Source organism: Leucopleurus acutus (assembly GCF_964270905.1).
Source record: "Leucopleurus acutus genome assembly, chromosome: 11".
Taxonomy (NCBI): Eukaryota; Metazoa; Chordata; class Mammalia; order Artiodactyla; family Delphinidae; genus Leucopleurus; species Leucopleurus acutus.
This window is the reverse complement of record NC_139152.1, coordinates 55956309-55980197: the sequence shown is the minus strand read 5'-3', so window position 1 is coordinate 55980197 and position 23889 is coordinate 55956309. Positions and strand designations below refer to the sequence as shown.

The 23889-nt window shown below is 36.0% G+C and overlaps 1 protein-coding gene and 1 pseudogene across 4 annotated transcripts in view; one reads left to right on the top strand and one right to left on the bottom strand.

Annotated features, from left to right (window-relative positions):
- Window positions 1-338: 338 nt before the first annotated feature.
- Window positions 339-23889, bottom strand: part of RAP1B (RAP1B, member of RAS oncogene family) — a 46796-nt gene continuing 23245 nt past the window's right edge. For 2 of the 3 annotated variants that reach the window (XM_082849875.1, XM_082849877.1), the window contains exons 2-8: window positions 10522-10603; window positions 9376-9444; window positions 8065-8121; window positions 7002-7142; window positions 4854-4997; window positions 4063-4179; window positions 339-1819 (exon numbers count right to left, since the gene is read on the bottom strand). In XM_082849875.1, the coding sequence (XP_082706001.1) occupies window positions 4093-4179; window positions 4854-4997; window positions 7002-7142; window positions 8065-8121; window positions 9376-9444; window positions 10522-10578 (555 nt within the window). In that variant the 5' untranslated portion in view covers window positions 10579-10603 and the 3' untranslated portion in view covers window positions 339-1819; window positions 4063-4092. Of the gene's footprint in view, window positions 1820-4062; window positions 4180-4853; window positions 4998-7001; window positions 7143-8064; window positions 8122-9375; window positions 9445-10521; window positions 11214-23889 lie in introns of those variants that run through there. The other variant, XM_082849876.1, reaches the window with a different exon arrangement.
- LOC309968580 (small ribosomal subunit protein uS8-like) lies at window positions 11263-15035 on the top strand (annotated as a pseudogene). Its single transcript has one exon. The product of its transcript is annotated as a small ribosomal subunit protein uS8-like (transcript).

The window sequence follows — 23889 nt, the reverse complement described above, 5'->3', positions numbered from 1 at the left end:
CATCCCTAAATTAGATGGTATCACTAGTTAATTGCTAATATGCTCAGTGGCTGGAAAATATTCTGATAAAGTTTGAGTTAAGATTCATTTACAGATTTCAAAAAAGAACTGAATTACAGCACATCTAAGACAAACACTCATTATATAAAAAGAAAGTAGTACTTGAGTCCACTTCATTGAAAGATTTTTATGACCACAAGTACAACTGCGCCCTATTGTTTTAAAAATAATCTAAGTGTAACACCTGCCAAAGTATTTTCAATTCTTCCTCCTATACCTCAAAGAGCTACTGAACACTGCCCAGAAAGCATACGTTCATAAGTAATATTGCTTGATTTACAAAATTCTTTCCAAAGGAAAAATTCAAAAGATGGTTATGTGGATATTCAAACAATACTAAGAACAATATCTGACTTCTTTCTCTCATCATTTCTGTAATTAATGAGTCTGCCCAAATGTTAAATTATGAAACCACGCTATGCAAAATGCACCCATTCCATTTAAAAAGAAGTTAAGCCCATATTTATTTACTAGCACTGTTAAACATTACACAAAACACATTCAAGTGGCAAGTAATTATAATGCAAGCCCTTGCATGGCAATCCAAATTTATTGAACTACTGATGCTAAGTTATACAAAATTGCACCACTTTAATTAAGGCTTTTAGTTTACATTTGGCCACCTCAAAAGTAGTTGTAACATTAGGTTGGTCAATTTAAATACTGTGGCTCCCTGTTGGATAGACACACAATCTTTACACCCAAACGTTAATGCATACAAAGCAACAAGGCATTGTTAAATAAAACAGCAATAGTTACTGCAACTTAGGCCTTGTGACCAATTACACATGATTAAAATTACTTCCCACATTCACATCCACAGTACTCGTCCACCATTTAACATCTCAACCAAAACGTTACACATGTGAAACAATCACTAACAGGCAAAAATACTAAACCTGTATATTTGGTATTGCAAATACACTTATGCATGAGCAAGCAGGGGATTCACAGTGAGAATCTACAGCTGCAGAAGCCTGAAAATGATTTACAAAAATTGTTAAATCATTAAAAAATTGTTTGAAAATATACACTTCTTGTTGTAGACCCCCACTGTACACACAACTATAAACATTGTTCCCTATGTAAACAAAAAAGGAAACATATAATAAAAGATTTGAAAAGTCTGGACATTTCCTTCCCAACAGATATTAAAGGCAACGTCTTTAATCTAAGACATACTGAAAGGACTATCATATTTTAAAGACAAGATCACTGTCTCCACAGGTTTTTAAAAATTAAAAAAACTATATAGCTGTGTTAATCAAAGCGCTTATTTGTACAATACAATGATAATGACCTTGAATTTCTTAAAAAAAATTACAATAAGCTACAAGTATCAAAGAAGCGAAGTTATCTGGAGTAGTCTATATAGGAGCTCTTTGGACTTTCTTTTATTATGCTAAAATAGTGGTGCTTTTAGGATTTACATTATTGTACTCTCCAATACAAAGTATAGGGCGTGTTAAAGTATACAGTACACCATTTTCATACATGTACAACATTGGTGGATGAAAAATGTCTCTTAGCAGTAATACTGGATTGTAGCCTCTGGTTTTACCAGCTGCATACTCTAGGACTATTATATAAGTAAAAATCTCTCTTGTGATACTGGAAAGTGATTAGAATGTGCAAACTGATGTAGTAGCTTTCATCCGCCTCTTAAAGGGTACCACCACAGAAAGTCCATTTAAGATGTTGGTAGGTTTAACAAAGTTGGAATGCTGGCACTGTTGAATTGGGCAACAGTTCTTCAGACCTGTCAAAATGAGAAAATTAAATTAATTGAAAACATGGGGTGTAAACAGCACACTAAAGATCCAAAGGACATATTAAGACAACAGTGCTAAAGTGTCAGAAATAAATATAATACAGGTTCTTATCCTCGTCATTACATTATGACCAGGTACCACGATTCATGGCAAAGCATAGGTAGACATTTTCATCTTTTTTGGAATGACTTCCTCTATTCTGCTGCCTTCTTGAAAGTCAGTCAAATGTAAGTTGAGTGTACCTTAATGCAAATTTCTTTGTATTACCTTCCAAAGATTAAAAGCAAGGAAAAAAAAAAAAACCACCACATTAAAATTGTACATTAGGTCACCTTTACTAGAATTAGGATTATAAAACAGACATCAATATTAACAAAATGGCTGATCTATAAGTGTTTACAACCCTAGAATTACATGAGGAATACAGAATGCACATCTAACCAGGCTTTCTAGTATTAGAAAATCAAGACTTTTCTTCCCTACTCTTCCAATAAGAGTGGCTAAAAGGCTGGTGCAGAGAAGTGAACAAGATAGAATTTATTTCACGAAGGCTCTCTACAGTTGACAGCTATATACTTTTTAATTCTACATAAACAGATTCTACCAACTCTAAGATAGATGTCAGAAAAGGCTGTTATTACACTAAAATCATACCAAATTAAACTTAAAAAAATTTGAGTGATGTTAAGAAGGTAAAATCAGAACTCACGGGTCTGTCATTTATTTATTTAACTTTGGATGATTTTCTGCACACATGCCTGGGCTAAAAAAATGTTTCTTTCTTTTTTTTTTTTAACTGGTTTTCTGGGAATCAGATTTGTTGCAAGCTTCAGAAACGTTGTTAATATAGATGTAGCTGATGAAATAATTTCCACAAATGCTTTGAACTTTAAGCCCTCGTTTGGAGTCTGAATGAGTTTTCTAAGTTTCCTAAATCTTAGCAGGTTGAATGTAGCAAATTGGAAAGGACAGATGGGAGTGTGTGAGCTCAGGCACATGTGTGCTGCTAAGAATGGGCATGTGGTTGGAAATGAGAGGATATAGAACATGAGAGGTTGTATCTCTAAACAGAAAGCCTTAAATGGAGAGTAGGGACAAAAACTCTAGAGAGATACAGAATCAGAGTTCTATGGTAGTATAGGGCCATTTAACACAGGAAGCAGCAGAGCTACAAACATTCAAAGTTCCCAAGGATAAGAGTACAGTAAGATATGGTTTAACAATACCTGGCAAACAGCAGCTAATAGGTAAGGGTTTACCATGTGCCAGACACTGAACTAACTGCTTTACAAGTATTAACTCATTTAATATGACTGTTTTCAAAAACTATGTTACAGTGTTGTATGCTCAGTTTTCCTTTGCTGTCTCATCTCAGGGTTGTATTTGTGGTTCTCTCTTCCTGGGAACTCTTCATCCCCTACACAATTTCTACTTATCCATCAGATTTCGACTTAGATGTATCTCACTCTGACAGACTTTCCCTGAATCCACAGTTCACATCTGACTGGTCTGGTGCCCCAGTTAAATGCTTCAATAGCACCCATAATAGTGACTAATTATGGACTTGGGAGACAGATCACAGTTCAAATTCTGAGCGATGTACTCAGATCACTAGATTCAATTCTGACTAGGCTATTCACTAATTGCAGGGCTTGAACAAGTAACAATCTTTCTGTGCCTCAGTTCACTCATCTGTAATATGGGAATTATAATAATTCTGCCTCACAGGATTGTTGTGAGAGTGCAATTAACATATATAGGCAGTACTTAAGACTGCCTGGCACATAATATATAAGGGGTTTTTTATTATCAGTACCATGCTGGACTTATTCCGCAATAGCATTTATCATATTTTGCAATTGTTTGTCTAATTCTCCAACTAGACCTTAGTTAGCTTAAGGCAACAAAGAAGAAAGCAGAGAAGACTGGTTTTCATCACCACTGTATTGTCAACACAAACCAGTGACCCACTGAGGCATGAGTATATACTGGATAAACTCATCTAGAATTCTCACTTATGTGGAATACCTTACTTCTGATGATGATATATAAATGAAATAATTATTTTAATTACTAGGATATCATATTAACTCGTATCTTAAAAGGGAAGTAACCATTTCTCTTTTAGGAAAAAAAATCCTATATTTACTTTCTTAACCCTTAATAAAGTTGAGGTTAAAAATTAGAGGAAACAAACAAACAAAACAGAGGAAAAGATAAATCAACATACCTGGCTCAGAGCTACAATGCATTTAGTATATTAAAGCAGCTGACATGATGACTTTTTGCGGGCCTTCCCAGGCACTGGAGTTTTTCTGTTAATTTGCCGCACTAGGTCATAAAAGATCTGCAAACACATTAAATTTTAAAAAAAATTTACAGGGAAAAAAAGCCCCCAAAGAACTAAAAGTGAAAGAGTAAAATGAAAAAATTGAACTTTCCATGAACTTTTCCCCAGAAAGCAAATATTCTGTTCAGTTAAGGAATGAGAGTAAAGCCAGGTATTCTTATAATTGCCAAGTTCTTTTCTGTTTATTTTTTGGGAGGGCTAAAAATCGTTCTCCTTAAAATAAATACGGAGTTGAAGGAGCTGCAGGGATCTTAGTTCAGACAGAACATTTACCCATCCAAAGAGAACAATTATGTACTCTTCTTCAACTCTATGTATCCTTATTCTACAACATTATTTTAAGTCCCTTCAAGGCAACAACCGTTCATGCCTTTTTGAATTTGTCCTTGCCTTCATATACCTGAAGACTTAATCTGTCTTCCCCACCCCTATTATTTTCTGTCCAGTTTTCCTTCATTTTATGGTAAATTCCACTGTACCAGTATTTAATAAAGAGGCTCAAAGAGCATTATTGCTTATTAACATGCATTTACTTAACACAAGACTTCTGCCTATATGATCAACAAAGCACCCTGAGTACAAATTAACCTGGGGTTGTGTTAATATAGACTCATTATTTTCCATTAATTTTGAATGCTAAATTCCAAATCATGAGTTCTATTTCACCATACCTCATTAACATTTATTTTTGATTTTGCAGAGGATTCTAAGAATGCACAGTTGTTCCATTGTCTTGCTAAATTTTGACCTTGTTCCTTTCCTACAACTCTTTCATCTTCCAAGTCACACTTATTACCAACCAGAATCATTGGAACCTAAAAAGGGTAAAAACAAGTAAACAAATATGCAATATAAATTCAAATCAAAATTCAAATTAAAATATTTCTAAGGATTACTTTTTATACTATGCCAGAAAAAATGCTAAGTTAATAACGTGTAATAAAATTTACAGTTAAATATGAAAGCCTTGACAATGTTAATTTAAGAACTTTTCACATGAAATTTTTTTAGAAAACAAGCTATGATCTACTTATAAAAGAGGGTGAAAAACCCTTAAAATTATAACACAATGGACTTTTATTTTATTTCGGCCATACCGCACAGCACGCGGGATCTTAGTTCCCCAACCAGGGATTGAACCCGTGCCCCTGCAGTGGAAGCTCAGAGTCTTAACTGATGGACTGCCAGGGAAGTCCCTCACAGTGGACTTTTAACTAATTATAGTAAGCAAAACACAAAACCTTTTTAAAAGGAAGTGCAAAAGGGTATACCATAAAAAGCCAATATATTCCAAAATTTTAAAATGTTTCTCCAAGGGACATAAATCAATTTAAAATTTTCTGGTTTTCTAACATGTATTTATTAAATACTCATTCCCAATTTCATAACACAAAAAGGAGAAATCTGGAAAGCCTCCAAAGCAGAACTTTTAGCTTCTCATACAGTGTATATTAAAAAGCCAAAAAGTAAAATCATCTTAATTTACTAAAAATCCAGACCATATTAATCACGTGTTTGGATACATGTGATGTTTGTAATTTTAGAAGGACACTACAGGGAAAAATACTACTTATGCTGCAAAACTCCTATTAATCATTTAGAGATTGTCTTTCTAAAGAAGTTTTGGAAAAAACCCAAACTAGAAAATCAAGAATTTTGGCTTTTTACACAACTACTGAGCCTGCGTGTCTGGAGCCTGTGCCCCGCAACAAGAGAGGCCGCGACAGTGAAAGGCCCACGCACCGCGATGAAGAGGGGCCCCCGCTCGCCGCAAGTAGAGAAAGCCCTCGCACAGAAACGAAGACCCAACACAGCCAAAAATAAAAATAAAAATAAATTTTTAAGAATTTTGGCTTTTTAAGGAACAGATATATAGTATTATATTAATAAATACCTGTTTAATGCAACTGACAGAAAACCATAGTAGTTACCAGAGACACTGGTAAACAAACAGCTTTACTGAGGTTGCTGTAAGTATGTCAGGGTCCCCCAAAGTTCTCCTGCTTTAGAAGTCCAGGAAATGGCAGCATTTCCCATAGGTGCCCTCAAGCTCTCGAAATATTTGCTATAATTAAACTATACATAGTGCAGTGGTTCTTAAAAGTGAAGTGCCCAGACCAGCAGCATCAACACCATTTGGAAATCTGTTAGAAATACAAATTCTTAAGCCCTATCCCAGACCTACTGAATCAGAAACTCTGAGAGTGGGGCCTGGCAATCTAACCAGCTTTACAGGTGATTCTGATGCAAGATCAATTCGATGCAAGATGAATTTATATATAGTGTGAAGAGGAATTAAAATAATTCATTTGAAGTTTCCTAAAGGGATTAAACTCCATTATGGTGTACTCTGAAGGGGCATGTAAATTTACATTAGAATCGAATATATCTGTTGCCTTTCTTTAAAAATTATTATTATCATTACGCTCCTTCTGTCATAGTTGCTTGAGATCTGTTCATATGTTGTTTTGATTCATGTTAAAAAGGCTCTTAAATCTGCCAGAAATGTGGCCAGAACATCATATGCTCTATTAGTAATATTTGCCACCAACACCTCTCCTTCTTTACCAAATGCATGATTTTAAAACAGGAAGGGTATAAAGTTTATTTTACACAGGGGAGAGGAGGGTATTTCTCACTTTTTACATTATATATAGTGTTAAAGATATGTTTTTCCCCATCAAGGAAAAGCTTTTGAAAAACAAACAAAGCCCCCCAAATACATTAACTTTAAACTGGATTTAAATTCAAACCTTTAAGTTGGATATCACTATAATAAGGGTTTGAAACAAAATATATTTATTACGAAGCCAGCTTACATCATCAGTGTCTTTAACTCGAAGAATCTGTTCTCTCAGATCTTGTAAATCATTAAATGTGGACTGTGCTGTGATGGAATAAACTAATGCAAAGCCTTGTCCGTTTTTCATGTACAAATCCCTCATTGCTGTAAATTGTTCCTACAGTAGAAAGAAAGAATCATTAAAAAAAAATAATGTTAAAAAATGTTTTGACAGATAATTTGACAATTTCCGAAGTCGATAATTAGAGCTCAAAGAAGAATGCAGTAGTGTTATGTAACATCTCTTAAAATTACAGCCTGTGGCTATTTGAAAAAATCAGTATTTCAAGAAATAAGTGTTTTACTTAAAAATAATACACCAGAGCAGATTTATGTGCAGTAAATATACTCAAGTGGAACAGAAATGTCCTGTGTCCAAATGCTAAAGGCAGCTTTTTAATATATCATAATGTGTAAGGCACCCAAATCAAATCACCACGTTACCCACAGCTAGCTCACAATGCTCTAGTTCTATGGGGGCCACCAGCACGTTACCTGTATCTTGCCATTTTCCCACACTTTTCCTCCTTCACTAAACTGTAAGCCTTTGAGTGTAAGAATACAATACACAGCACATATCAGGTACTCAAACATTAGTTGAATGAATACCACATATCCAGAATAAATTTTCCCTTCACCTTCAGATACCAACAAATCTAGTTGGTCTGTAAATATATTGAAGGAGGAAAGATAGCATTCAAAATACTTCATACAGCCACTGAGGAATAAATGTACACTCTAATATTATTTTCCACATTATTTAATAAATGGTAATACAGTTTAACTTGTTTTAAAAGTACTAGCGGGACTATGAAAACTTTCATACAAAATTTCTACTTATTTCTTCAATAAATGACCCACTGCAATGGCAAAGCACACACACAAGAAAAGAATTCAAGAGGATAAGGAAAACAGCTTTAAGATTTAATGCAAGCAGTACTTTTAAATAAGCTTAACTAATGTTTGTCTACAGAATACTAGCATCTAAAGGTCAATACTGCACAAGCTGTGCATATACTTTGGTGCTCTGTTTTACATACCGTTCCTGCAGTATCCAAGATTTCAAGCATACACTGTTGTGCATCTACTTCAACTTGCTTGGGGAAAAATTAAAATAGATATTCATTTTTTTAAACGTATACAAGACTACTTTAATATACCCAACAGCTAATATATTTAAAACAGAGACACAGATTACAGCAACTTCACAACTAATTTCAAGCAATACTCACTTTAACAAAACAGGAGAAAAAAATAGCTAGAAAACAGGTCTACTGACCCCCAAATTGCATTAGGTGCAAAAACCATGTGTTCTGAATTTAACACAAGGATATCTATTGATACAAGATACACAAGATCCAACCTCAGTATGAATCACTCAGCACTTAAATCTGGAGAGGAAACGATTTCAAAATAGCTCAAAAAATTATTTTAAAACCAGTAATAGTTCCAATAATACCAGAAGTAACTGTCCATCTCAATTCTCCCATACTTTAGATATATCTTCATTTCTCTAGATAACCACATCCCCTTCACCATATTGGAACAACAAAATTTCTGGGAGCAAGGAAGCAGAGGAGAGCTATCAAATAAATTATATATCCCTGCTACCCTTTTTACCTAACATTTCCTAGGGAACAAAGTTATATACGTGGAAAGAAGAGTAATATTGCCTCACTGCTGGGGTGCAGAAAGGGGTTTCCAGTTTGTTTTGGTAGACTGTGGACACAGAGGGAGGAACGGAAACACAATGTCTGCACAGCAGCAGGGGCCAGGCTGGCCACTATATCAAGGTGGGGGGATAACTCTCTCCCTGCTAAATAAAAAATCTCTGCGCATTTATAGTTTTATTGTCACATGTTGTACAAGTGAACATATGGACAGAAATAAACCTTTCTACTATTATGAGCAGTGGAACTTTCTCAAGGAGTTGTAAGTAGGAAGGTTAGGGAGACTTTTGTACTTATATCTTTATATTAAAAAGAAGGGAGCCTGAGAGTATTCAGTCTTTGGGGGGCAGAAAGGGGAGAGAAACATGGAGCTACCACTTGAAATGCATGGCCCAGCTCTAACGTTAGTGTGTCAAATTACAATTTTGTGGTCAGTATAAACTTAAAATTCTTTGAGAGAGAGAGATAAGACAGAGAACAAGAGTGACTGTTTGAGATTCTCAAGCTGGTAAACACACAATGCCAGGAAATAATCAGGTGTGATCTTTCCCCACTAATTTTATAAATTAACTCTGCTTCTTCGTCCTACTTTGTAAACAACATTTAATAATTATTAAGCTAAAACAAGAATTTATATTTATAGTAAAGTCAAAAGCAAAAGGCCTTCTAAAGTTAACATACCTTTCTATAAGAATCTTCTATCGTAGGATCATATTTTTCAACAAAAATTCCTTGAACAAATTGTACAGTCTGAAAAAAATTAACATACCATTATACTCCCCCCAAAAGAACATATTCAATTCTGCACATTTTAAAGTATTGACTTCATATAGCTAGTTATACCATTGATTAAAAAAAACATAACCGCAACTATATTTGAACATACGCATGTGGTGGGAAAATTACTTTAGAAAGCTTTTTTAAAAAAAGTTAATAACCACCAAGCTCCTTATTGGTTAAGTCTAAATTTAGAGATCATATATTGAAAAATCATTAAATGGCTCCTGTTTCAGACCTAAGGGCTTAAATTTGAATTTTAGTTAGAAAGTGGCTAATTATCTTGTGTACACACATATGTGCACACTCACAACACCTCCCCATTACTTTGGATATATTTACAAATGAAAAAGCAGTTCATGCTCCATTGTACACACTTCTCAGTTTGATCCAAGCATGTCAAATTCTGTGCTAGGTGTTTAAGTGGCAAAGTAAGATGGTCAATCTATCTTACTGTGGGGCTTTGCTAAACTCTGAACTGTGCATCAAGTTATATCCCCTAAGTTTCTCTCCTTCCCCACCCACCACTGTCAAGTTGTGTCTTCTTTCTTGCTTTACTATTTCTTGATACAGAAAACATGGTGGGACAGTCAAAGGTAATCTTTGAAAAAGTTTTTTATATAAGGTGTATTTAATTTTTGTAACAAAATTTGTATTGTAAGCCAACTCACAATGAGATGGACCAAAATTTATTCCTGTCTGGCTCTGAAATGCAGACACCCATTTATATGCGCTGAAAGTCAGTCAGTTAAAGAACGGACTCACTTTGGCATAATACTTCTTTGTGTTAAATCTCTTTATGTGTTCTTTCCCTTCTGTGCTTAGTCCAAACTGTATTCTAGTCTGGAACCCATGTTTCAGAGAGAATATGATCTACCCAGATACAACTAAAAGTTGACTAAATTACAAGAAAAATATTATATTACTTCTAAAATCATTACGAGATTTCACCTTAACAAATAAATAAAAACAAATAAGCAAAACCTAAAACTCAACAGAAAAAGAACACGTCTTGGAGTAAATAGCTTGGGTACAGTGAGAATGTCTTACCAGAGCAGATTTTCCAACTCCTCCAGAGCCAAGAACGACTAGCTTATACTCACGCATGGTGCAAATTTGTAAAATCTAGTACCTTATTAAAGAAAAAAAAAAAAAGAATTCTTAAGTACTATCTTTGTATTCATGTCCTTCTTATATAAACAAGACATTCAAGCATTTATTTAAAATGACTACTATACCATATTAATATGGAGCATTTCATAAACAGACTTACTAAAGGATGCTGCTGGTGGTGCCCTTTACAAAACATCAGAGGAGGAAAGAAACTGCAGAATTATAGACGTGACTTTTAGCCCTATCCTAAATTCAATTACAATAAAATATTTACTCCATCAAGAAAAAAAGGGAGGAAGGCTGAAAAACAACATTAAGGGGCATTCTGTTAGCTATAAGATGGCAATAATAGACATGTTATCCCCCTTTACTGAACCATCTGCAACCCTGAATCACAAGTAGTTGAGTGCCTACTAAGTACAAGGATATACCCAATGAACAACAAAAAAATTCCTGACCTCAACTGAGCTAACATTCTGGTAAAGATGAACACGATAGGGGAGGGGTCTGCAGACAAATCCAACTGACTACCTGTTTTTGTACATAAAGTTTTACTGAAATACAGCCACACCCATTCATTTGTGTATTGTCAATGGCTGCTATCTTGTAATGGCAGAGCTAAGTCATTATAACAGAGGCTGTCTGGTTCACAAAGCCTAAAATATTTACTATGTGGCATTTATAGAAAAAACTTGCTGGTCTGAGATACATAAACGGTAAGTGAGTTAGCAGAGAAAGCAGACCAAATATACATTCCTGAAGTGGGTGTGGGGTGTGGGGTTGGGGGACAGATGGGGTGGCACAAGGAAACTGAAATGGTCAGGAATCAGAAGATCTCAAGAACACGAAAGCCCAGACTGAAAAAGTCTACTGAGTGTTCAGTATGCTGAAATGGTGGAAATCAAAACAAAATAAAACTGAAAAGAAACAATCCATACCAAGGCTCATCATTAGAAAATTTCAGTACACTAAGGAGAAAGAAAGAGAGATCCCGAAAGTTTCAGGGTGGGGAACAACATGAGAACACAAAGCTCCCACATTCCTAGAGGAAAATAATTGGCCAGTGGCCATGGTACAAAAGTAGCCACCAGAATAGGTTTTAAACCTTCTTAATCAAGAAATGACAGTTCTTCAGTCATAGTAACACAATACCAGGACTGGTTTAAACACATTTAACCAACCAAAAACCATTTGCTTCAGTGAATATGCTTCTGCAAACCAGCCTATTATTGATAGCCCCTTATTTCTGAAAGTCAGTCAGTTAAGAATGGACTCACTTTGGCATAATATTTCTTTGTGTTAAATCTCTTTATACGTTCTTTCCTTCCAGTCCACACTCTTAGAAGATAGCATTTGTTTTACCTATCTCTATATGCCATCTCTTTATTTCTTCTCAGGACGCCATGTCTAATTCCAAGGACTTCTTTTCAAAAATTTCTCCTTCACTCCCACCTTTAAATACATGGATTATTTCCTGTGTTTTCTCCATTCCTTAATGGGGGGGTGGGGGGGGTCAGGGAAGCAAATATAAAAACCACCAAAGAAGTCGGCTGCTGACTTTCTCACTTACTAGTTCCTACATTTCTAAACTTACTGAACTCATTATTTCCATAGACTTTTTTCCAGTTCCGGAACACTGTCTCCATAACTTTTGTGAACTGCATGGTTCTTACCAGATATGATTTTAGGAAAAAGGATATGAAATAAAAGTTGAATCACCTTTCAGCTTTCAGAATATTCCACATGGTAGTCTGCATTTAATTTGGGACAAATAAATCTTTCTTTGTAAACATATAACTCCAGTCAGGTTTATTTCTTTTAATGTAAAAAATCATTTAAAAATAGGATTACTGGGCTTCCCTGGTGGCGCAGTGGTTGAGAGTCCGCCTGCTGATGCAGGGGACACGGGCTCGTGCCCAGGTCCGGGAAGATCCCACATGCTGTGGAGCGGCTGGGCCTGTGAGCCACAACTACTGAGCCTGCGCATCCAGAGCCTGTGCTCCACGACGGGAGAGGCCACAACAGTGAGAGGCCCGCGTACTGCAAAAAAACCCACAAAAAACAAAAAAACCCCTAAGTTTCAAATTGATTAAAGAGCCCAATGTCAAAAAAAAAAAAAAAAATTATAGGGCTTCTCTGATGGCGCAGTGGTTGAGAGTCCGCCTGCCAATGCAGGGGACACGGGTTCGTGCCCTGGTCTGGGAAGATCCCACATGCCGCGGAGCGGCTGGGCCCGTGAGCCATGGCTGCTGAGCCTGCGCATCCAGAGCCTGTGCTCCACGACGAGAGAGGCCACAACAGTGAGAGGCCCGCGTACCACAAAGAAAAAAAAAAGGATTACTTAGGTGATAATTCTATTCAGTTCCATACACACATTAGCCAACCCCATGGACCTACATTAATATTTGAGAAATATTTAAAAATAAACTTAGGATTTTCATGAAAGATGCCTTCAAATAAATTTTTGTTTCTGAACCCATCTAGAGGGAATATGGTAACTTTGGGGACAAGAATTTCCTAAACATCCCAAAGAGCAAACCAACTAACTTTAACACAAATAAAATTAGACTCATCTCCCTGCATCTTTTATCCTTTAGGTAGCTGGGCTGTGTCACTTTTTGATGCCTTCTTTGTCATTGTTTATCATTAACTTAAAAAAAAAAAAAGAAAAAAAGACTCACTTCAGTGAACACGCAGCAAAATGCCAACCAATCAGCAATTGCCTCACCTGAGTAACACTGCTTTTTACTTGTTGACATTAACTCACTCCTGCCTTTGAAAGTCTGTGAATCTTTGGACTCTGAAATTCCCTAAAAACCCTATAAGACTAGCAATCTGCTCTGCTCAGGGGAGGCAGTATCAGACCAGGATAGCTTTTCCTTAAGTAATCAATAATTTCAGCTTTGTGTTTTCTGTTTATATATTGAATGATGTCTCTCGTTCTTTGGGACAGTCAACCTAAGACCCTCATTTGGCATCACTCCAAATGATGCCCTTAGACAAACAAGTGTACTGAATGGGCTGCCTGTGTCCAACTTGTTTGTTCTTTGATTTTCCTGTCAGATGAGTCAATCTCAACAATGACGGGTGCTCCAATCAGTGCTTGAGCTCACATTGCTAACTTTGTTACCCTAGGATTTGTACCAAGTAGGTTTTTGTATAAGGCAATTAGGCCTTTTGGCTTTGGCTTGGAGTGTCCTATTTGATAAATATTTTTGCCATTAGTTTATAATTCTTCAGCTACTTGCTTTGCTTTTGTTCATCTACTTGCTCAAAATTTTGTCTCACATGTTTTGTTTTGTCCTGTACTGTCTTGTTTCCATTCATTGAATAAGGGAGTGCTCCGTGTGGAATGGATGGACACAGGCCTGAGAGCCTCCAATGCAATTCAAACTGGCCCGAAGCACTAAAGGTTAAAGATGAGTAACATCAGTGACCAATTCAGGCAAAGTTGAGTGATGGGCCAAACATCACCTCGGGTCACTTAAACTTTCATGACAGCATTACAAGGTCAATAACCATGGGGTTTATTATGTGGCAACTTCCTAACTTCTGCTTGATCAGGGAACCTGAGAATCTGTTTGTAAGGACACATTTGTTAAAAAAAATTTTAAACTCTTTCTGCCATCTTTCTGTGGTGATATAATGGTGCACACGAAAGTCCTAGCTGATGCTCTCAAGAGCATCAATAATGCTGAAAGGAGAGGCAAGTGCCAGGTTCTTATTAGGCCATGCATCCAGTTTCTGTGATAATGAAGCATGGTTACATTAGCAAATTTGAAATCAATGATCACAGGGCTGGGAAAACTGTTGTGAACCTCACAGGCAGGTCAAACAAGTGTGAAGTGATCAGTCCCTAGATTTGATGTGCAACTCAAAGATCTAGAAAAATGGCAGAAAAACCTGCTCCTGTCCTATCAGTTTGGTTTCACTGAGCTGACAACTTCAGATGGCATCACGGACCATGAAGAAGCAAGATAAAAACACAGGAGAGAAAATCCTGGGATTCTTTTTCTAGGGATGTAATACAAACATGCAAATAAAATGCCTCAATGGGGACTTCCCTGGTGGTCCAGTGGTTAAGAATCTGCCTTCCAATGCAGGGGATGCGGGTTCGATCCCTGGTTGGGGTACTAAGATCCCACATGCCCTGGGGAAGCTAAGCCCACATGCTCTGGAGCCCACCCTCTGGAGCCCATGCGCCACAACTAGAGAGGAGCCTGCGCACGGCAACAAAGATCCCATGTGCCTCAACTAAGACCTGACAGCCAAAAAAAAAAAAAAAAAAGCCCCAATGGAAAAAAAATTTAAAGCACTCTTAAATCATTTTTATCTAGGAATAATTTACATCCAGTAAAACAAGCAGATCTTAAGCATACAATTAAATGAGTTTGGGCATATGCCAATACCCTCACAACCACAAACACAGCCCTCATTCAGATTTAAAACACTTCCAGGGACTTCCCTGGTGGTCCAGCAGTTAAGAATCTGCCTTCCAATGCAGCGGATGCGGGTTCCATCCCTGGTCGAGGAACTAAGATCCCACATGCCATGGGGCAGCTGAGCCTGCGCACCGCAACTACTGAGACTGCACGCCACAACTAGAGAGAAGCCTGCACGCCGTAACGAAAGATCCCGTGTGCCGCAACTAAGACCCGACACAGCAAAATAAATATTTGAAAATTTATATTAAAAAAAGATTTAAAACACTTCCATTACCCAGACAGTTCCCAATGTGCCTCTTCCCACTTAATTACCCCAACACCGTTTTCTTGACTCTAGTGATCTCTTTCTTATTTGCCAAGGCCATACCTCTTCTAGGAAAAACTTCTGTGTCTTTTATAAACTTCCAATATAATCTCAACTCTTGCACTTACACTGGTAAATTACAAAAATGGTGACTTTGACAACTGCAACATAACAACAGGACTTACGGCCAACTTTTTTTTTTTTTTTTTTTTTTTTTGCGGTACGCGGGCCTCTCACTGTTGCGGCTTCTCCCGTTGCGGAGCACAGGCTCCAGACGCACAGGCCCAGCGGCCACGGCTCACAGGCCCAGCCGCTCCGCAGCATGTGGGATCCTCCCAGACCGGGGCACGAACCCGCGTCCCCTGCATCAGCAGGCGGACTCACAACCACTGCGCCACCAGGGAAGCCCATGGCCAACTTTTAAAATGTCAAAATTAATACTTTAAGAGGAATTATAAATATAGAAAAATTATGAGACAAAAATAACATTCAATAATCAACTTCTCTAATTGGTATTCTGAAGCCTCAAAATAAAATGACTAAGATTGTCTCTCTTTACTCCCCTGCTCAAACCTTTGGAAACCTACCCTCCCTGAATCATTGTCTCTTTATACTATCCACAATACCCTTCTATTCCATCTGCTCCTTACCCATACCTCTGAAATGAACTACCTTTCTTGGGGGTTTCTCAGCAAAGGAAAAATTATACTAAACAACCGCCTCTTTAAATTGCTGAAGTGGAAGTCAGAGCTATAGAAACTGAATTTAAAGACTGGTCTAGAATTTAGTTGGGAGTTATGCTTAAAGATTTTTCTAAATCTCAGGTAGACTGACAGAAATTTGTTGCAGGATCCCAACTTACTTACTAATTACTTAATTTCATCATAGAGGAAAAAGGTTAAAAGCAGCATGATAGTCAAGACCAGATTCAAACAGCCCAGCCTGTTGAAAAAAAAAAAAAATTGGCCTTGAGAGAACAAGAAACTATTTAGGAAATACACTATTTCAGGGCTAGATTGGTCAACATTTAGTATTGTAGACAAAATGAATACTACATGATAGGAAACAAAATAAAAATTGACTCCAGGAAATTTTAAAGGGAGACATGTCCCTTCTTTCTGTAAATGGGCTCAGACCTGAATAGGAAACTGAAAATGGAAAATCAGAAAATCTACAATAGTTGAGCATTTTCAGAGATCCTCACAAAGTAAACAAGCTAAAAAGAAAAATTAAACCAAAAGGTCTTTGTTTTCTAAGAAATGGGGGCCTATGGGTGAGGAAACTTGTACATACTGACTAAAAAAAGTAAACATTTATGTGAACTGCATTTCTTAATGCGATGCCTGGGGTCCTACTTCCCTGTTGCTTCATTTACCCATAAATGAGTATTACTTGTTGCTAGAATGAGTCAGGTTCATCCATATTATTGCTTCTATTAGTAATTTGTGTTCCTTCTATCTCTTTATTATTGATAAAAAGCAGATCCACTGTATGGATATAGATAACATTTTCTTTATCCATTCACCCGCTCATGGACATTTGGTTTGTTTCCAGCTTGTGGATATTATAAATAATGCTTATCAATTTGTTTTAATTTTAGTAACTCAACCAAGAATTTTTACTGCAGATCTCTAAGATCACAGGAAATTGAGAACATTTCAAATTTTGAAGTAGGAAATATGAAAGTCATCAATAGACTTTCAAATTTAAAAACATAGTGACAAAACACATCTAACTTACCAATAAGCAGCTTTCTAACAAGGAACACTGGTAAGTAACAACCACAAAAGAACAGTCATTCTCTTTCATTAATTTTTTTGGCCAGTATTTCCTAATATGGACAAACGACCAAAATATTTTTATTTAAATCCTAATAAATACCAATGCTACGGATATTATTTTCCTTAAAAAAAAAAAAAGTCTAGCAGTATGAAAGCCAAGATTTGAGCTAATACCTGTTTTTCAAATCTGTGCCTTCTACTACACCAGCTTTGAAAAACTGTTCACATATTCTAAGCCTGGGATAAAACGTGGATTTCATTATGAATGCCAACTCTGATTGACTGGCAATGACCATTACTTCTGTTTTAAAAATTTCATGCACAATTTTAAGATGGGTAGAGTTATAACAGAATTTCAAAGGGATTTGTGATAACTGCTGTTTGAGACATTGAGAACAACTGTTCTCTTTCACTGAACTCCAAAAGAGGGACAATTTTGACAGCATAGCATAGTGGCTCACAGCACCTAAGTTTTAAATCCTCGTTCTGTATAACCTTGGCAAGTCATGAAACCTTTCAGAGCTTCCCTTTCCTTACAGGGAAAATGGAGACAGTAATGCCTACATGGTAAGGTTGTGAGATGGATACACAAGAGCATAAACTCCACAAAAACAACAATTTTTGTCTGTTTTATAATATCCCCGAACCTCAAACAGTGACTGACATATAGTATGTGCTCAACTAATTAAAGAATGAAATGTAGTGATTTCCCTAAAGAGTACTTACACATAGTAATAATCAATAAAAGATAGCTTTAAAAATAATTATAACAGCAATGGTCTGGGCTACTGCTCAATACAGTGTAGGAGAACTGATGTTCCCTCAGTTGAGAATCACTGCTCTACCCTTTTACCTACTAGCTTAATAAAACATTAAGAATGCAGGAGGAGGGCTGCTATCCAGCTTCTGTCTAATTTAGAAAGTTTCTTCTAGTTAGGCAAAGAGGTACAATGCATAGCCAGAACTATTTTATACAATGCATAGCCTAAAACTATTTTCCAATCATATGTGGGTTTCTATCCTTAATTTAGTCCTCCTGTCACTACAACCAGTTTGGAACATGTTAAAATCAACTGAACTATATTATAATTCTTTAGCTATACTTACTATTTAAGCATCATCTAAGAGGCACTTTTATTTATTTATTTTAAACATCTTTATTGGAGTATAATTACTTTACAATGGTGTGTTAGTTTCTGCTTTACAACAAAGTGAATCAGTTATACATATACATATGTTCCCATATCTCTTCCCTCTTGGGTCTCCCTCCCTCCCACCCCTCTAGGTGGTCACAAAGCACCGAGCTGATCTCCCTGTGCTATGTGGCTGCTTCCCACTAGCTATCTGTTTTACGTTTGGTAGTGTATATATGTCCATGCCACTCTCTCACTTTGTCACAGCTTACCCTTCCCCCTCCCCATATCCTCAAGTCCATTCTCCAGTAGGTCTGTGTCTTTATTGCCATCTTACCCCTAGGTTCTTCATGACCTTTGTTTTTTCTTCTCCTTAGATTCCATATATATGTGTTAGCATATGGTATTTGTTTTTCTCTTTCTGACTTACTCCACTCTGTATGACAGACTCTAGGTCCATCCACCTCACTACAAATAACTCAAATTCGTTTCTTTTTATGGCTGAGTAATATTTCATTGTATATATGTGCCACATCTTCTTTATCCATTCATCCGATGATGGACACTTAGATTGCTTCCATCTCCTGGCTATTGTAAACAGAGCTGCAATGAACATTTTGGTACATGACTCTTTTTGAATTATGGTTTTCTAAGAGGCACTTTTAGAATACATTTTAACATCTCTGAAACTGGAATGCACCTTATAGCAAACTCCCTTGTCAATACAAAAAGCTAATTATATGTATTTTTAATCATTTAAAAATGTAGTTTAGGGAGAAAGACTGGGAAATAACTCTCCTGTAAGTCTTTAAAGAACATTACAATGGGGCTTCCCTGGTGGCATAGTGGTTGCGAGTCCGCCTGCCGATGCAGGGGACATGGGATCATGACCCGGTCCGGGCAGATCCCACATGCCGCGGAGCGGCTGGGCCCGTGAGCCATGGCCGCTGAGCCTGCGCGTCCGGAGCCTGTGCTCCGCAACAGGAGGCCACAGCAGTGAGAGGCCTGTGTACCGCAAGAAAAAAAAATATATATATATATTGGTAACTACTGGCAGTTAAAAAAAGGGGGGGGGATTGGATGAAGGCAGTCAAAAGGTATAAACTTCCAGTTATAAGTGCATAAAAGGGATGTAATGTATAACATGATAAATATAATTAACACTGCTTATATTACACAAAAGTTCCTAATAGAGTAATAAATCTTAGGAGTTCTCATTACAAGGAAAATATTATTTTCTATTTCTTTAATTTTGTATCTATACGAGATGATGGATGTTCATTAACTTATTGTGGTAATTATTTCATGATGTATCTAAGTCAGTTCATTATGCTGCACACCTTAAGCTTATACAGCGCTTGTACGTCAACTTTATCTCAATAAAACCAGGAAAAAAAAGTGGCCATTAGAAAATCAAAAATGCCAAGTTTAGCCTGTCACTCAACTCACAATGAATTATAATTATAAAATATTCATGTTGGCAAAAAAGGGAATTTTTCAGATAAATAACATGCTGATTGTGATGTATGTTTAAAGAAAAGACAAGCTTAAAAGAACCAATTAAAATTCTTTCAATTCTATTTTTAAACCTTAATAACTAGTATGCCTCTTCTCAAAAAGAGCTAAGAGTTAACTATTAAACATTACAAAATTAAACTTATTATTTTAAGTGCTTTATAGAAAAATACTCTATACAATGTAAATATTGACATTTTAAACATTTTCCTCTCTTATATAAGCTGTATTTGTCTTTTTTATTAATTATCATGCTAAAAAATCTGGAAAGAAAAGATAAATAGGGTAGCAAAGTATTTAAGTTCTAAGTACTTGGATTGTATTCTGAGAAGCCTGCTGATCTGTTGTGCCTTCTTGTACATAAGTAGGAAATAAGGATTAAGACACACACAAAGATACAAAGTATCTTAGAAATTATTAGAAGTATATTAGAAATTACTGACAGATGGTAACTAGACATCATGGTGATCATAACTTTCATAATGCATATAAACGTTGAATCACTTGAAACTAATATAACATTGTTATACTTCAGTAAAAAAAATTTACAGAGTTCTGACTATTATGTATTATTGCAGTGGACTGCCATTTAAAGAGATGGGAAGAACAATTAAAACTATTTTATAATCAACAGAAAAACTGACACTGAAAGAGACTTTAACAACCTTCAAGTTAACGGCAACACCATCAAAAAGTGTTAGATGAAGATGTCAGCAATGGTGGATATCTCGGCTAAACATTTTGCCAAGAATTATGGTGCTATTGGTCAACTGTAAAACATTCTAGTTTGATTTCCATTGTAGGTGATGGGATTTGATTTTGTTGGTTTATATATGCTCTCTTTTATGGCATTTCTTGTACGTAATGGCATTTATCCAAAAAATCTGAATGCAGTTTGGAAGTTATCTGTAATGAATTATAAATTAACAATAACCTGTTTATATATTAATCTGAAATTCCAGAATTATTTGAATCAAGCTTTAATCTATGAATTCACCAATTATATTAACTCATTAGTTAATGAGGGAAACTCAGATGCCCATTTTTTGGGGGGTGGCTAAACAGGCAAGAACATAGAATACGTGCAAAATGAATTTATCAGCAGTGCCATTTCTCATTTATACTTCTTCATCAGCGAGAAAGTGCATATATACAAGTAGACATTTATCCAGTTATAAATATGAAGCATGATTCACACAGCTTCTCCAACAATCTAACATTCCAGATGAAGAAAATCAATTAAATTTGAAAAGAACTATCAAAACACGGAAAATTCCACTATGGTTGCAACTGGAAGTATTTTCTACACTAATTTTTCAAATGTATAAATATTTCTGCTACTTATCTATGAATAAAAAATTTAGGGGGTAATTTTCGGTATTATATGTCGTTTGCATTTAAAGATTCCTAATTTTAGTTACTTATATAGATCCCCTAAAATTTGTAGGACTACAACCAACTCCTGGATCAATCGAAGTTAAGTGATACATTAGAGACTTATCTTTGCTTTCATTGGTTCTTTTTATCAGTTTAAGCAAGTGTTTAATTCTAGTCTCAGAGAAAATCATAGCAAAGATATGTAATGACAAGAAAATAAAACCCCTATGGTTCCTTCTCAAGTCAAGTTTCAGTGTCAGCTTTGTAATTGCTTGAAATGAAAGTTGAGGAAAGAAGACACAATCATATTCTACATAAAGTTCAGTAAATTTATTTAAGATAATATTTCATCAATCAGAAATGATTGGCATTTTTACAAAAATACAAAACAATAATGGATGCTATAACGATTCTGAGCAGAAAATTCTGAAGACATTTATGAGTCAAAGAAAATAAAAATCAGTAAAGTTTTAGTCTAAATGTATTCACTATATAAAAGTACATATCAAAAAGCAAACAACTGATTCAATTATCTACCATTCTGTACTGCATATTTTTCCTTAACAAGACCTAGGGCACACCCAAGTTCAGATATCACTGTCCCCAATTAAGAACTATAAGAGTAAATCTAAATATCATCGGGGGAATTTTAAAAAGCATTACAAAATGATAAACAGATGTACTAAAAAAAACCTCTTGGCTATTTACTTCATGTTGACATTTACTGAAGACCTACAGTGAACCAAGAATTGTGCTAGAACCTGATGATTAAAAAAGAAAACCTAAGACATGACACCTTCTAATCAAGATTACTGTATTATAGCATTCAATATTCAACATTCATATGTGAGTCCCTTCTGTATGTTAGGCTCTGTTCCAGGCAAAGGGAATAAAGCAGTGAATAAAAGACACTGCCCCAATAATTTACTGCCCCGGGGTGGGGTGGGGGAACAAATAAAATCAATATAAAATATGTCAATCTGACAAGCACTATGGAGAAAAACATATAAAACAAGTTAAGGGAGATAGTGTGGGAATGGAGAGATTATAGCTCAGTACCCAGTCATTTCAACAAATAGATATTAAATCCTTTTTTTTAACAAAACACTCTACCATTAGGCTTTGTTCTGTTCAGTAACTTTAATATTTTTGGTGGGATAATGTTCCAACTAATTTGTGGCTGAAGTTAAATGTGGATTGGGGGAAGTCACAGAGATTTGTCTAGGATCCACGAGAGAGCTCATGGCTTCTATGCCCCTTCTTCCTTTGCTAATAGGGCTATAAATGGGATTTCTGGAGGAATCTAAACATTAGCTGGTCTTAGGAGGTACCGTTATTCAACATGTACAAAATGCCCCTCGGTGATTTCCTTTGCCAGCTCTGGACAGGAGGATATTCATGATTCCCCCCATTGTGTAGAAAGAATAACACAAAGATCAGGATAGAAGAGAATGCTGCTGACTCATGAATACTCAGGATGCAGTCCTTAGTAGGGTAGTGTCCAGGAAACATCTTTGAAGTATTCCTCGCACTATCTCAGCCCACATTGATTGTTCCTCTTTCTGACAGGCTGCACCAAATACTTTAGGATTTAATCATACACTATCTTGTCTTCTAAGAGGAGGAAAAAAGCTGTAGAAAGCAACATTATCTTGTGATTTAAAAGGCTTGGCTCTATTTTAGAAGTTAAATAATTTGAGATAAATAAATTTATTCTCAATTTCCAGGTTCCTTTGTCTGTAAAATGAGGAAATAAGGGAAAGTGAAGTATTGAGCAGAGATGCCTTACTCAGCCCGGTAGGCATGCAAATGCCTCAAGCAGCAAGGTGTTAATATTAGGGAATGGTGTGGATTGCAGCCAAATAGAGCGAATGCTTATACAGCTAAAATCTTTCAAATTCTAAAAACTGTGAATATTGTGAAAACCAACAAATCTATTTGAGTTACGGAGATTTGGACACCAGTTTTTTACTTCTGGACTGGATGAACTCTAAGGTCCCTTTCAATTCCAAAATGTACTGTTACATCAAGTTTTGAAGAATTATAATTCAGATATAATTTTTAAAGTATCCTAATGTTATATTCCCTCTTCTTAATTAATATAAAAAACGATACACAGTTGACCCTCGAACAACATGGGTTTGAACCATGTGGGATCCACTTATACATGAATTTTTAAAAATAAATACGTACTACACAATTGGAGGTTGGTTGACTCCTTGGATGCTCAGGGCTGACTGTAAAGTTATACTTGAATTTTCGACTGCACGTGTATTGGTCCACCTAACCCTCGTGTTGTTCAAGGGTCAATTGTAAAATTCTATGTTTCTAATAAAATTTAATGATAATGTAAATATTCTTTTCCTAACTTCATAATGGAGGGTTAATATTATATAGACATTTTAGAATTATCATCTTTCAAATATAATATAGATAAAACTAAATAAAAGACTGGAAACAATAAGGACAATCTCCCTATTCATAGGCTGTCCTATGGGAAAATCTGTCAACAACTACTGGGCATTCAACCAAGGCAAGATGCAAACGCCTTCTACATTTTCTTCTTCCTTCTGGCACGCTAGTCCAAGATGCTTTGTGCAGTTAAGGCTTCTTTCAAAGTAATTTAAGATTAGGGCATGGGCATGAGATTCTCCCTCAGGAAATATACTTCTCTTCAACTATCACCCCAAATGAAGAGATTGGTTGTAGAGGGGATTATACATATTGATTATGGGGATTAAGATTGGGAA